The following is a 15,623-nucleotide window of genomic DNA, read 5'->3' as shown; positions in this document are numbered from 1 at the left end:
TGAAGACTACGAGGATGACAGAAGGGGGCGAGGGGGAAAAGGGGCTAAAGGCAAGAAAGGGGGGAAGTCTAAACGTGGTGGATACTCAGAAGAGGATGAAGAGGAGGAAGATGAAGAAGAGGATGATTATGACGAAGATTATGGCAAATCCAAAAAGAAAGGTAAAGACCACCATAAAGGAGGGAAATCTGATGCTGATGCAAAGAAGAAGAAAGGCAAAAAGAAGGATGATGCTCCGCAGCTTCCAGTGAGAGAAATTCCAAGGAAAGGTCTGAAGAACATGTCCAGGATGTTCATGAAGTTTTCTGGCTTTAAGAGGCGAAGAAACAGCAGGAAAAAGCTTAAAAGTACGTCACGTTTGTTTCTGGGGCTTGGGAAGAGAAAGTTTCGTCTAGCTAAGAAGAAACGCCGCAAGTCCATGCTGAAGAACACCTCTAGATTCATGATGAGGTTCAAGGCCAGCAAAAAGAGAAAAAAGGACAAAGAGGACAAACAGAAAGCAGCAGCAAACGGTGGAAAGAAGCCCACCTACATGCTACTACGTCTTGGAGGAGGGAGCGACTCAAATGAGAAGAAAGGGGGCTTTTTCAAAGGCTTATTCAAAAAGAAGGATGGTGATGAGCCTGCTGACGAATTTAAAAACAGAAGTGCGTTGCTTGGTAAAGTGGCAGCTGCAACTAACTGGCTGACCAAACGCTTCCTGTCCACTAAAATGAAAGGAAATTCAGGACGCCATGGCTGGGGCGGACGCAGGGAACACAGGAGACAAGCCAGCTCTAGAGGTCATCAGGGTGGTTACTATAACAATGGTTATGAGCATGAGGAGGAAGCTTATGGATACGATCAACAACATTCATTCCACCAGAAAGGTTATGGAGGCTACCATGATGGTTATGGGGACTATGTAGACGATGCAAATGCAGCATATGGAGGTCAGGATCAGTATGGTTACTATGATGATGGGGCAGGGGGTGCTGACTATCAAGACCAGGGCTACTATGAGGAGGAAGCACTCTACGATCCAAATTCAGGATACTATGATGGTGGTCTTTATGATGACGGCATGGGGGACTACCATGACCCATACTCCACGGCCCAAGGATATTACAACGGCCAGGAAGCGGACTACTACGGTTACCAGCATCAACAAGCAGCAGCAATGTATGGTGAAGGGGGTCTGGACTACTATGCACTAATGGGTGAAGACCATATGTACACAGGGGAGGAAGGTGGATTCCTTGACCCTCAGGCTCAGGGTTACTATGACACAAATGGCCAAGGACTGTACTATGATGGACAAGCAGGCTATTATGATAGTGGACAGGCAGGTTATTATGAGAACCCTCATGCAGCAACTATAGGAATGCAAGGGGGGTTTCCACCAGACCATCAACTTAGGTACAGTGATGCTGGCATGCCATACCAAGACTTCAGCTCACAGCAGGCCATTGGAATCCCACAAGGAGGCCAGCAAGTCTTTGGATTTGGAGGTCAAGGGATGGATCAGGCACAGGGCATGTATGGGGACCAGTTTGCAGACCAGCTGGATCAATATGGAGATGATATAGGTGGAGTTCAGGGAGGGGAGATGACGTTTCGCGTTCCAAGACCTCAAGTGCGCCTATTTGGGAAAGAGCGTCTAGAGGTGCCCTTACCTCCTCCACCCACTTTGCCCCCTGATCCAGAATTTGAAAGCATGTCTGAAATCCAGTATGAAGACCAGTTCCCTCTTGCAGCAGGTCAACCTGGGGACATGATGTCATTACAGCAACAGATGGGAATGCAACAACAACAACAACAACAACAACAACATATGATGATGTTTCCCCAAGAACAAATGATGATGCCTTCTCAACAACAAACTATGTTGTCCCCACATGAACAAATGATGATGCCTCCACTGGTAATGTCACCACAGCAACAGATGATGATGTCACCCCAGCATCAGATGATGTCTCCACAGCAGCAAATGATGTCACCACAGCAGCAGATGATGTCACCACAGCAGCAGATGATGTCACCACAGCAGCAAATGATGTCACCACAGCAGCAGATGATGTTACACCAAGAACAGAGTATGTCCCCCCAAATGCTGCCATCACAGACTCTATCGCCACAGCAACAAATGATGCTACCACAGCAGCAGATGATGCCTCAGCCTGCGATGTCACCACAGCTACAGATGATGCCACAACAAATGATGTCACCACAAGAACAGATGATGGCGCCACAACAGGCATTGCCTCCGCAAATGATGTCACCACAGGTAATTCTAGCTCTGTTGTGTCATTGAACTCGCATCACCTAAATGACTCTTTAGAGGTAATTGTATAGGGCAGGACAACTTCTCTGGCTTTCAACCCGAGTCATGTTGTAATGGGGGTTGAGCTTGTGTAATGCTGAACAAAATAAAATCCCCCTGTACTCTAGGAGCACATTTCTACTGCCACTTTAAGTAGGGCTAGAAAGGGGTGCAAAATTTCCGGTAAATTTGCGGTAAGTTTCCAGTAAATTCCCATGGCAAGTTAAGCTGGGGAATTTTGGAAATATTCCGAATTGGAAACTTTCCATGGCAATTATGGGAATTTATGGGAATTAATTGGGAATTGAGGGTAATTTAATGGAAAGGTATCATATCCAAGCATAAATATTTTGTTTTGTTATAACCAGACATCCATCCAAAATTGAACAATTAAAACAGATTTATTTGTAAGTAGAACTTTATCAAGTGTTAAATATTTTATTGAACAATCAATTCTTTCATTGAAGAACAAAAACATGAATGTTGAGTTAAATATTTCTCATCCCCCCGACCCAACCCATTCAAAAATTAACAAAAATGCAAAAAAGTCCCATTCAACATGCAAATAAAAAAGCATCTTCTTTCATGAAATCTGGTTGTTTTAGTCAGGATTATGCTAAAATGAATTTTCCCCAACTATATTTAAGTTCCCTGTTAAGAGCCAACCTTCAATTTAGTAAATTCCTGTTAATCCCATAGAAAGCTTCCAGTTTTGAAGGGACTGTGGACAAAGTAGATATAAATACCTGCTAAAGAAAATGTTGGAAATTTCCAGCAGACTTCAGAGGAGTTTGCAGTTTACATGTAAGTTAATAATGATCCAAACGGAAATATATTTTATATTTAAATGGTATTGCCTTCTGACAAAAGAGGCTATTTTCATATGTCCAATGCTACAGTCCTAAAGATGGCGGCCACAACAAAAAATGATCATGATTAATACCCACATAAAAGTGTTTCACTTCTTTTTAAATTACCTGACAAATGATGATTGGACATTAAACTCAAGAGCAGATGAACCAATTTCAAGACTTTGTCTGCAATAGGGTTGACATAGAATTCTCTATTGCACACCAAAAATTGTCACTTCAACATGAATGCAATTTACGCACTTCTTCTCATTCTGAACAAATGAGAGATTATAATTGTAAGTTAATTCGACTCATGTTTCTGTTGTTTCTCTGGCAGCAAATGATGGCAGACCCAATGATGATGTCACAGCAAGAGGGTTACAGCCCAGTGTCAATCCCTACTCCAACTGCCATGATTATTAAGCAAGCAGGTATGTCCCCCCTTGCTGGGCGGCGCATGCAACCCTCTCCAGCTCTGTCTCGCCGCTCTGTTATGATGGCTTCCCCACTGATGCAGCACCATCCGTCTGCTGCTGCTTCCCCATTAGCTTCTCCAATGCTCCCACAAAGACTTAGCCACTCCCCACAACCATCCATAAGAGGGGGATTCATTAATGCCCAAAGACCCCCCTCTGTTCAATCAAGACGAATCTCACCTTCTCCCTCTCCTATGGCCTCACCTCTTGCCCATCCTAGAATGCAACCTCAAAGATCCCCTTCCCCACTTGCCCGAAGACCCTCACCAGCTCACTCTCCCCGTGCCTCCATGATTCGGCGAAGTCCTCCACCCTCGCCAAGAGTGTCAATGAGACAGCGTTCTCCACCTCCCTCACCCCGTGCATCGATGATGAGACAAAGTCCACCCCCCTCACCCACTCTAGCCCGTAGCCCATTAAGAATGAGAAAGATGCCAGGACCAACCTCCCCTCCCCTCTCCCATGGTCATGCATCTCCTCGTCTTTCTCCACAGCTAAGTAGAAGACCATCTCCCTCTCCTTCCCCATCTCGTCGCACTTTATCCCCTGCAGGGCCCCCATCCTCTCCCACTCTATCTCGGCGCTCAACTCGGTTGCTCAGGGACCCCACACCGTTAGCCCGGCCTAGGTTTGGGGGCAATGTTCCCTTAGGTACTGTCAGACCCTCACCTATGGGTTTGCGAGGGAGGCCAGTTCCCCCTCCCACCCAGAATGTGCGTCCATTTCGTGCTTCCTCTATTCGAAGCAATAGATCTTCTGTTCTTACGGTGGACTCCTCCCTCCTCTCTTCCCCTTTTCACTCCCCACATATGGTCCACCGTGTACCCCTTGGTAGGAGAGAATCTGGCCGATTTCCTCCTCGCCCTATGGCTCGAGGCCGTCCCCTAATGGCACAGCAGTCTATAAGAAGGATGCCCCCCCGCCTCTCCACAGCCCTCCCTAAAACACATGCCGCATCCTGCATCCCAACACTTCTCTCCTCGGCTTTCTCGTCAGTCCTCCCCGCTCTTGTCACCTCGAGTTGCCCATTCACCCACCTATATGACAGAAACATATGCAGATCCTTACACTGACCAGCAGCAACAATTTATTCCCCCCTCGTCTCCCATGTTATCTGGTGCTTTGCAGAACCAAGCAATTCGACAGGCCTCTTTTGCTTCCCCTCTTGGCCCACAGCCAGCCCAGGTGGTAGGCGTGAGTGAGATGGCTGTAGAATACGGAGAGCCTTATGTTCCCATGTCACCAATGCTTTCTGGTGCGATACAAAATCAAGCTCTTCGAGATGCATCATATATTTCCCCACTACAGAGACCAATGTCTCCTTATGAGCAGCCGATGGCCCCGCCGTCGCCCATGCTGTCTGAAGCTCTGCGAAATCAAGCTTTACAAAATGCATCTTATGCTTCTCCATTACAAAGACCGATGTCCCCTTATGAACAGCCATTACCCCCTCATTCCCCAATGCTGTCTGGGGCGCTGCAAAACCAGGCAGTAAGAGATGCTTCCTATGTGTCTCCCTTTCAAAGGTCACAGTCCCCATATGCCGGATCTGTGCCCTCATCTCCAATGCTTCCTAGAGCCATGAGACATGGTCAGGCCCTAAGAGGTGTTGCTTCTTATCAGACTCCAATGCTTCGTTCACCATACGGACCAACTGTTGTTACACCATATGATTACATTTCTGAACCTGGACCAGCCCCACTGCTTCATGATGCACTTCAGAACCGGTCTGGACTGCAAAATGTCTCAAATTTAAGATCCCCCATGATGGGACGTCATAACCCCTATGCACCAGCTGGGCCTCAGCTCCACCATGCTCTTCAGCAGAACCCAAACCTTCGCCAAGCATCTTATCAGACACCGATGCAACTCAGGCGGTCCCCATATGGACCCATGCAACCCTCTTCACCAATGTTAGGAAGTGCCCTACAAAATCCACAGTTGATGCAGGCATCGTACCGGCTCCCGGATGGAACTTTGATGTCACCATACGCATCAACACCTTCCTCCCCATTGCTTGGCAATGCCTTGCAAAACCAACAACTACGTGGGGCTTCTTACACCTTGCCTGATGGATCAGTTATCAGGGTATGTACAAAATCATCCTGTTTTGTGTTCATCTACATATTGAACAATGATTGTTCCTGACAGTTGTATACACCTGTGTCACCCCAACCTATGCAGGACCCCCGTGTGCCCCAGAAGCCCATGTCTCCTAATCTCTCCAAAGCTCTACAGAACAAGGATCTCAGGAGTGCCACATACACTCTCCCTGATGGCACCATTGTAGACCCTAGACAGCAAGTAACCAAAGACTCCACCTTTACTTGAGTTTACCTCTTTTTTTTTAAAATCACATTGTTCTCTTGTTCACTATGTTTTAGCTGATGATTATGTTTTTCTCTGCTTTCTTTTCTTATCAAGCAACCCATTTCCCCAAACCTGGCCAAGGCTCTAAACAATGCAGCTTTACGTGAAGCCTCCTATTCTCTACCTGATGGTACCATGATTATTGATCCCAAAAAACCTAAGTCCCCAAACCTTTCAGCAGCACTTCAGAACCCTTACCTGAAGAGTGCATCTTACACACTGCCGGATGGCACTATCATCATTGATCCCAGGAAACCTGTCTCTCCTAACCTGTCCAGCGCCCTTCAAAACTCTGCTCTGCGTAGCGCCTCCTTCATGCTACCAGAAGGAGTTCAAGATCCCAATACGCCAATTTCACCAAATTTAGCTTTGGTAAGCGATATTTTTTCTGTTCCTCTCATTTTTGCACTACCTCTTACTTTGCTTGGGCTGATGTACAATACTCCCTTTTTATGTACACAGCTGAACTTGCAAAAATGGGCACAGGTTTAAGACTTTGAAAAGTGATGAAATTCTTGTTTTGCAAATAATATTGCTAATCACTAACCGTAAATCCTCAAATACATACCAGGGCCTTTATTTCTTTGTACTGCAGAAGGTACCAGGCCTTTAAATGAAGCAGGCTTGTGTTAGGAGGCCTTTATATAAAATGATCTCCGTCTGACAGGTATAATTGTTCATATTTAAGCACAAAGAGAGGGATTGATTCACAAAAGGATTGTGCAGCTTTTGCAACCACTAAACAAGCTAAAAATACATTGTCTAATTCGCAAAGCACACACAAAGAGATTAAAAGCTCCGCAAACTGCATTGCTGAGTAAATAGCGTCTCTGTGCATTGGTGTTGTTAACTTGCATTCCAGCAAGCCATCATTCATTCACGAGGAGCATAATATCCCCTTTCTCTGTACACAAAAAACACAGAATACACAAATACTGGCGCAAACAGCCACACAGTCAGAGTGAAATGTTTACTGTCTGCTGAGAGTAGGTGGGTGATTCCGCTGTAGTATCTATAAGCTCAGACTCTGCAGTGATCAAGGAGACAATTCCACCCCTGAAAGACCTACGTTTTTTTTTGCTAGCTTGCTCAAGTAAGCTCGATATAAACTGTGAAATCTGTCATATCTGTCATGAATGAACTTCACAATATCACGGTAAGGACTTTCCCTCTCCATCCAGCTCATTACTGTATGTGGGTAGAATTAGGCAGGATGAGAGTTAGCCATAAAGGATGTGATCCCAGTCTTTATAAAGCCCGGCCGCAAATTGAACACCGGTCTTTATTTAAGGATTTACGGTACAATACGTTGAATTTTTGTGAATTATTGAACTGTGACAATTAAATTCCTTAGGCTAACCTGAACTGAAACCAACTGTTGTAATCATTAGGCTCTGAGTAACCCAGCCTTGAAAGGAGCCTCGTACACCCTCCCAGATGGAACTATTATAGTGGACCCAAGGAAGCCAAAAAGCCCCACTTTAAACGCTGCGCTGCAGAACCCTTATCTTAAGGGTGTGTCCTACACACTGCCAGATGGAACCATCATTATTGACCCACGAAAACCAACTGCCCCTGACCTGTCTAAGGTATGTACCCATTAGATTTACCACAGTTTAAGTTTGGTGTTGTGCAGTATCAGTTTGTTTGACAATAAAACTGTTTAGCATTATACATTTTAAAGTTATACAGTGTGCACAACTAACAGATTTTTGTCATGGTTTTATGTCTTCCTCTACAGGCTCTTTCAAATCAGAACCTTCGTAATGCATCATACCAGCTCTCTGATGGTTCCCTGGTTATGCCTGGTCAGAAGCAAGTCACTCCTAACCTTTCAGCTGCCTTGAGACAAAACCAGGCAATGCGGTCTTCACGTCTCTATCATCTGTCAGATAAGTCTGTACTGTCTGGTTCCCCCAAACCTTCTACTCCTAATATTACCCGTGCTATGAAGAATGAGGACCTCCAGGGTGCCAATTTCAGGTAGGAAACTTCTCTATAAATGGAAACTAGGGCAGAGAATGACCTTATAGTCTGGTTAAGGATTGGCACTGGATAACCTCTTGAGAAATCAAGCTGCAAGCTAGGCATTAACTTTTCACCAAGGGAGAATGAAACAATGCCCCATCTGACCAAAAAGTTCAGTGAACTATAGAAGCAGGGGAACGAAACTCAAAATGCTGAAAAGGAACTAAAAGTCAACTTTTGCATATCATTAATGTTTCTGTTACAGTATTTCCTTTATTTAATGTTGAATAAGCAATGTTTGAGTTTGATGTAATTTGTAAGTATGACATATTTGGCAAAGGTGATAAAAACTCCAGTGCATCAAAGTAGATAATATTCTACATGTTTCAGATTTGTTTTTTTCTGTCGCAGACCATAACTACCAATTAACTTAATGAGCTCATCTGGTGTCATTGTTATTTTCTACCAGATATACTCATAATTCTAACGCCCAAACACACATCTTTGAATAATCAGGGGCATAATCAAACTTGTTTTCACTCTGCGCCTCACCTGGCAGCATGATTTTGCATGTCCTAACTAGAAAAATATAGGTGCCATGCACTAATTGACTTTGTGCTATGCACTTTAGATTGCGTTTCAGATTGTTAAAATAAGTTACTGTTTGAAAAACGATGTTATTCATTCACTGTCTCCTCATCACTAACCTGTCATCCTACCTTTCCTGCAGGCAGCTCTCTCTGTCCCTCCTCCACTGATGGTTTCATTTCTTTCGGCGTTGTGACTATCCCTTTCTCTTTTTTAATCAAGCTTGGAAGGCAGTAACATAGCCTTGTGTTGTTTTGATAACAATAGTGGAGCTTTGTTAGTCCTTGTATTACAAATAAAACAATCAGTAATTCTTCCAGTAGAAACACATGTAGTTCACAGCTTTTTCAAAGGGCTCTTGATCCCCCAGGATGAAAAGCTTTTTTTGTCAATTGTAGTCAACCCTACGCTATACGTTCCTAATTGCAAAGGCTTTTTGATGTTCTACAGGCTTCCTGATAGCTCTCTTCTCACACGTCGGTTCCACAACCCAAGCCTGTCCAATGCCATCCAAAACCAGAATCTTCGGTATGCCTCGTACAGGGTGCCAACAGGCCTGCAGGGTGAGGATAATCGCTATGCTGTGGTTCCACCCTATGGTCCACGCTCAGGACACTGGGCCAGGAATGCCCAAGGTGGAGGGGAGGCATGGGAAGATGTTTGGGCAGCTGAGAGGGTTTTACCACACGGGACGGTTCAGAACCTGTCAAAGTGGTCCATGTACAGAGAAGACGGGGTGTTAGAAGGATATTCACCTACATCTCGAGGTGTGGATGGACAGCCTCTGGAACCAGACTGGACTCCAGAGAGGGAGAGAGTACCTGGTCAGAGCTGGTATGACAAGGTAACAACATGAATACATTAATCTGTTTTTTGAATGGTTCTGGAAAATTTGCCCTAACTTTTTTTTAGAATTAGAAACACACAATCTGGAAGCCCCATTGCACACAAAAACATTTTCCACTACAGCTCACAAAATATTTGTGTTTCTGCATGTTTTAATCAGCTCTGGGTCAAGTGATGAAAAGCTTTGACATTGTTGCGTAACAGTGTTGTACTAATTAACCAGCCATTATTTGTGTGTGTGTGTGTTCAGATCTACTCTATCCTTAGCATGCCCACAACAGGCCACAGGGTGAAAAACTGGGCAGAGGGAATGGAGGACATGACACAGCTGCCGTAAGCATGATCCAGTATTAACAAACAGCCTCACAGCTCATTCACTCATGGCACAATCTAGCAAACACTTTATTACACCAGTGTAGAGCTGGATATCAATTTGATACTAGCAAAACATTACACTGTTTGTGTGTTTTTGTCGCGCAGCGTGCCTGCAAAATTGTTGTGTACTGACATGCTTCCAAGTAAAAAATAAACTCAGGTCTGATTTGACACCAAATAATTTTACCATTTTTTCTACATGTTAGAAATTAAATGTCATTGAAAAGCAATTCAAATGAGATGCCATGTGAGTGTGAGAATTGCACTCCAGTGTGACAATATGTGCTCTGTTCATGTGAGTTTAATTTCCTCTGTGTTTAATTCCAGTGAGCTGAATGAGACTACAGTTCTGATGAACCTGAAGAAGCGCTATGATCAGGAACTTGTATATGTATGCTTCATTTCTAATATGCAAATTGAATAACTAATATCTTGAAATGTCACAGACACTCCCTGCTTATCCTCTCATCGCCTTTGTTTTGATTCTTTTTTATTTTCCTCCACTCAGACCTACATTGGCAGCATCCTGGTGTCCCTGAATCCCTACAAGTTGCTGAACATTTATGGCACGGACATGGTGCTTCAGTACGAGGGCCACGGCCTGAGTGACAACCCTCCGTAAGACCTAGGAGTGTGTGTGTGTTGTAAACTTGCCTTTCTCTTAGTCATTCTATATGTTGGCAAGCAGAAGATCTCCATTTCTTTTGTGTGTGTTTTTTATCTGGTGGAAAGCTGAGCATTAGCTAAAGAAAAATGTAGTGCCACTTGAGTCACAGAAAGCAACTTTTAGATAGTTTCAGTTATGGAAAAAACAACCTTGCTTTTCCCATTTTCACTATTTTTATGAAACACTCGCTTAAATGAAAACACTTCATACCCACTCCATGCTTTTAACAAATCCAGACCCAATGTGGAGCAAACGTTACAGTAGTTCCTCTTCTTTTAAATAACTAAGTTGTCTATTTTTGCAGCCTTTTTATTGGTTTCTTTTATTTTAGGATTCTCTAACCTTTGTCTGTAACCTTTACGTTTTTTGTCTTTCTCTGCTGGATGGTTCTGTTGTGCTACAGTTTCCTAACTTGTTGAAAGCAGTGCACTTAGATACAGTTTGGCTGTAAAAAAAAAAAGTTGTAAATGTCAGCACTCTCAGGTGATCTTAAGGGGCTCCTGTTACACTGCTGTTGGTTGGTTGCCAAGGGAGAGTTTGGTTATGGATTTCACTACCTCTTAACACACACGCACACACAAACAATGAGTCACACACACACACACACACACGAACACACACAAACAAAGGAGGAGCTTTTAAATGTGTTCATAAAAATGTCTCTTTGTATTGCAGTCATCTTTTTGCCATTGCTAACCTCTCATATACTACCATGATGGATGCCAAAAAGGATCAGTGTATAGTGATCAGGTATGGAAGATACTTATAAAGGTGTTTTAATCTTTTAAGCTGTAAAAACAGTAAGAAGTTATTTCAGCTACCTTATTGGAAGCAGGTTATTTCACTCACTCTTTATGGGTTAGTTAAAAATGATATGAGGTTGTGTAGTAAAAGACTCAGGTTAACCTTTTTCTTCCAGTGGAGAAAGTGGGTCAGGAAAGACAGAAGCAACTAAACTGATCCTGCGTTACCTGACAGCCATACACCACAAGAGTAACGTCACACAGCAGGTAGATATACAGGATATCATGTGATTATCAGTACACATTTTCAAATACATGTGATGCTAACACTGTAATCTCTTTTTTGTCTATCTCTTTTTCTACAACCATTTCTTCCACCAGATAGAGGTAAGGTGTTACTCCCCTCTTTAATTTAAGACTGATTGATACTTCTGTTGTGTTGAATCTACACCATGACATATGCCATAGGTTTGCATAGCACTGTACCTATGCAGCATCCTACCTAGATAGCCTGATTTACAGTACATCTCCTTAAAAACGCAACTAGATTTGAAACTAAGCAGACCTCAAGCCATGTAATTGGTCAGCTTTGTAGCATCATATGTCTTCCATTTACAACATCTCCAGTATCCACTATCGTCACTGGTTCAGGGGTCGCACATTCCATCTCCCTCTGACACCTCCTCTCCTTATTTTTTATTGCAATAATTGCTGTATGATCAGATGCTTTATCATTTACCATCTCAAACATATTACGCTTGGATTCAGTCATTATGGTCTCTTGTGCACAAACAAGCAGAGAATGTAGCGGAACAGGAAACTGGCCATATGAATAGCATAGAAATCACACTGTCTCACAACATCTCACAACAGTGTAGACCACCATGGCGTAGCAACTGCATAATGTCAGAAGTATAAAGCGGGCTTAATGAGAACCACTTGTTGAGCGATGTTATGGTAACATTTCTGTTCTTGCGCAGATCCTAGAGGCCACGCCCCTGCTGGAGTCTTTTGGGAATGCCAAAACAGTGCGTAATGACAACTCTTCCCGTTTTGGCAAATATACGCAGATCTTCATGGAGGAGTGAGTGAAACCAGCTCTTGTGTTTGTACTTTCTTACTCATAAACAACACAACAACAGCTTTGAGCTTTGATGGAACTAGAGAGATATATAATTGAAATACAAACAAACAAGGAATTTCCCTTAATAAGAAGAATGGAGCAGTGATTGAATCCTGGCACTCAGTAACTTGTACTATAGATGTTTGAGATAACCTGTGCTAAGGCTGGGTTGAACCCATTTTTGGTGTAATAACTGATCTTAGCTTGTGATCCAATCAGAGAGTTTCAATGTGAACTAATTTAACCTCTGGCTGTTCAGTAGGATCACAAACAATCTTGAGTTTGGAAATATACTTTCTTCATCTCCAGTAAACATGTGGGGCAAAAAAGTCTGGTGACCAAGGGCGTGTCCAGAGAGATGAAAAAGGTTGGCATGGGGCCCTCTAGAAACCAAAAGTGCCACTCAAAAATTCCTGAACTGTGATTGACTATTTGTCTTGTCAAAGGCAGGACTTGGTGTTAAAATCATGGGCTGTGTTGCAACAGGCTGCTAGTTGCATTCTTTGCACAGTCTTTAGTTAGTACTTTGAATTGTTACCCTAAACATACTTTCTTTTTACTCCCTGTTTTGTTGAGAGAGTTTATAGAATTAAGCATGCTCGTAGGGCTGGGTGATACGGCCTAAGAATTAAATCACCAAACTTTACGATTTTAAGTGAGTCTTCTTTTTCTTCCTTAAAACTAAAACTATAAAAGACAAAGAAACAACTCAAAACAACTCAAAACAACTCAAAACAAGTTTTTAGCCCCTGGGGGATTAGCCCATCTTTGTGGTCATCAGGGTCAAATAAAGCTGTTTGGAGGCAGACACTTTGCAGAGCCTAATAATAATAATAATGATATTAATAATAACAACAATAATAATATAATAATAACAACAACCACAACAAAAAATATTATTAATAATAATACTTTATTCAAATAGTACATTTCAATACAGGTAACAAAGTGCTTCACAATGGGCAATAAAAGCAAGTAGAAATGCAAAGCAACTATGAAGCAATAAAATAAATCTAAAAGTATAAATACTTATAAAACAGAAATAAGTAATAAAATCAAAATTAAAATCAAATACTATCACATAATAAATGCTTTTCTGTAAAAATGATTCTTGAGTAATGAAAAAAACAAGGGACTGACTGCAAATCTGATCTGATAATTGAATACCTCGTCAAACTCATGTAAGGCTGCATGGTTGGACTGGACCGAATGTCTGCTGTAGTGAAATAAAACAACCTCTCCCCCAGCACTCTAGACATCTTTTCATGTGTTCAGCTGTTCAGATGAGGCAGAGCCACTTTAGCAAAACACTTGCAGCTGAGTAGCACAAACCTGGGGTTGATAGTTTGAAGCATGAGGATAAACCCAAGCTTTTCCAGTGTATACATGAGCAACATTTCTCCAAAGACATGCAGCATGACTGCCTTACTAATAGCTGCCACCGTGTCCCGGCTCCACTAATGTTTGCTTCCTTCTAGTGGGTATCTGTGGGCTGTAGCTGTCTTGTGCATCTCGTAATGAGAAACATCTCTCCCACTCGGCTGCATGTCTCTGTTAAGATGTTGAAAAAAAAAAAGGCCGTGATGCTGCCTTTAGCTGCAACAGCCTTTGAACAAACTTTGCAGCAGACTATGGTTTGTTGGAGGTGCATATTGGCAGTAGTTTCTTTGGGATAAACATGAGCCCTCCTAAAGCTGGGGAGCAGCTTGTATAATAGCTTAACTCTGAAAAGGCTTCTTGTCAACCATGTGCATGGGTGCAAACATACACACACAAACACACGCTCATACAAAGATGGTGGGCTTAGTGTAGAATACGCTCTCATGTCCCAGTAACACAGATAGATGAGCAGTTGATCTTCTGCTAGAGCTGTGACAGAAAGGATGGCAGGACATTACACATGCATGACCTGTTACTTAACTCGGACTTACTTACTTGGTGTGTGTTCATGTGTGTTGTTGCGTGTACTTGTCTGTGTGTCTTTTTCAAGGGGTGTTATTAGCGGTGCCATAACGTCTCAGTACCTTCTGGAGAAGTCTCGCATTGTCTTTCAGGTGAACAACACACACAACCTCATACACATGGACTTTTACACACACACACACACACACACACACGCACACACAGGTCAGGTAGACTCTTTTTTTTACCTTTGAGTCACGGTGAGAAACTGGAGATTGCAGAGTGAGAGTGCGTTAGAGGTCTTGTCAGTTCACCATCTCTTCCTTTATCCACGTGTCCATCAATAATAGTCTGCTTCAATTTTTAACATAAATATGCAAAATGTATCTCTTCTGGATTTGTGTGTGTGTGTTTCTGTCCACAGGCCAAATCAGAGAGGAACTACCACATCTTCTATGAGATGCTGGCCGGTCTTCCTCCGCATGAGAAGAGCTCACTGTATCTGCAGGAGGCTGAGACTTACTACTATCTGAATCAGGTGCTCAGAGAAACATTGAACACACTCCCTCTTCACACACTGCATGCACAAAGCACAGATAGGGAGTGGTCAGTGTAATCAATTTCAGAGTCACATTAACAAATTAGATGTCAATTTTTTGAAAATGTGACATCTATTCTACAAGGTGATTAATGACACAAACTTAAGACTCGTTGCGCTCCTCACGAACAGTGAGGGACCTTTGCAGTCTGGATTCTTTGTTCCTTGGAGATATGGAGTGATGAATGGAATCTGTGTACATGTAACTTTTAGTGTTTACAGGAAAGGCTTAAATGATTGATGGTTTAACTTTGGCATTGCTCTTCAGGGTGCAAATAAATTTGTGTCCGTTTGTCTCCTAGACACATGTTGCATATGTCTCCAATGTTTATGTAAGGAGAGAGGGGCTTTACCTTTTCATTTTGTTATAGTTAACATTATTCCTGACACATCTGCACAGTGGCATGGTCTCTATGAGTAGACAGCTGATGTAACTTTTAAAGTCAAAGGTAATGATTTGTGCATCGATTCCATCAGGTTGCTCTCCAACAGCGGTTTCCCCATTAGAGAGATTTTGCACCACTTCATGAAATATATATCAGACACTTTGGACCAAAAATTGTGTGCTAAATGAAGTTGTAAATATGATGAAACCTGAGGTAGAATCTTGCTCACCCCAGAGGTGGTCAAAGGCTCTTAAATTCACAGTTAGTGGAGTGTGAATATGTGGTTACTACAACAAACACTTGTGGCTTGACTTTTAAATACTAATGTAGCTCCACACTAAAAAGTTTTGTTCCTCTGGCCTCTCTGGTTGAGAGTGTGAGCAGATGTGTGCTTTCTTACAACAGTAACCCTCAAAGTGTACTGGCCA

The 15,623-nt window shown here is 42.8% G+C and overlaps 1 protein-coding gene across 1 annotated transcript in view; it reads left to right on the top strand.

The window, feature by feature from the left end:
* Positions 1–265: 265 nt before the first annotated feature.
* Positions 266–15,623, top strand: part of myo15ab (myosin XVAb) — a 55,119-nt gene continuing 39,761 nt past the window's right edge. Inside the window, exons 1-17 of the mRNA XM_034687347.1 lie at positions 266–2,266; positions 3,491–4,396; positions 4,563–5,717; positions 5,814–5,933; positions 6,054–6,371; positions 7,391–7,588; positions 7,741–7,982; positions 9,006–9,399; positions 9,652–9,734; positions 10,104–10,167; positions 10,285–10,394; positions 11,119–11,193; positions 11,363–11,453; positions 11,568–11,573; positions 12,167–12,270; positions 14,300–14,363; positions 14,636–14,749. Coding sequence (XP_034543238.1) covers positions 281–2,266; positions 3,491–4,396; positions 4,563–5,717; positions 5,814–5,933; positions 6,054–6,371; positions 7,391–7,588; positions 7,741–7,982; positions 9,006–9,399; positions 9,652–9,734; positions 10,104–10,167; positions 10,285–10,394; positions 11,119–11,193; positions 11,363–11,453; positions 11,568–11,573; positions 12,167–12,270; positions 14,300–14,363; positions 14,636–14,749 — 6,030 coding nt within the window. The 5' untranslated portion in view covers positions 266–280. The remainder of the gene's footprint in view (positions 2,267–3,490; positions 4,397–4,562; positions 5,718–5,813; positions 5,934–6,053; positions 6,372–7,390; positions 7,589–7,740; positions 7,983–9,005; positions 9,400–9,651; positions 9,735–10,103; positions 10,168–10,284; positions 10,395–11,118; positions 11,194–11,362; positions 11,454–11,567; positions 11,574–12,166; positions 12,271–14,299; positions 14,364–14,635; positions 14,750–15,623) is intronic.

Source organism: Notolabrus celidotus, chromosome 7, assembly GCF_009762535.1.
Source record: "Notolabrus celidotus isolate fNotCel1 chromosome 7, fNotCel1.pri, whole genome shotgun sequence".
Classification (NCBI taxonomy): domain Eukaryota; kingdom Metazoa; phylum Chordata; class Actinopteri; order Labriformes; family Labridae; genus Notolabrus; species Notolabrus celidotus.
This window is presented reverse-complemented; position numbering and strand designations above follow the sequence as displayed.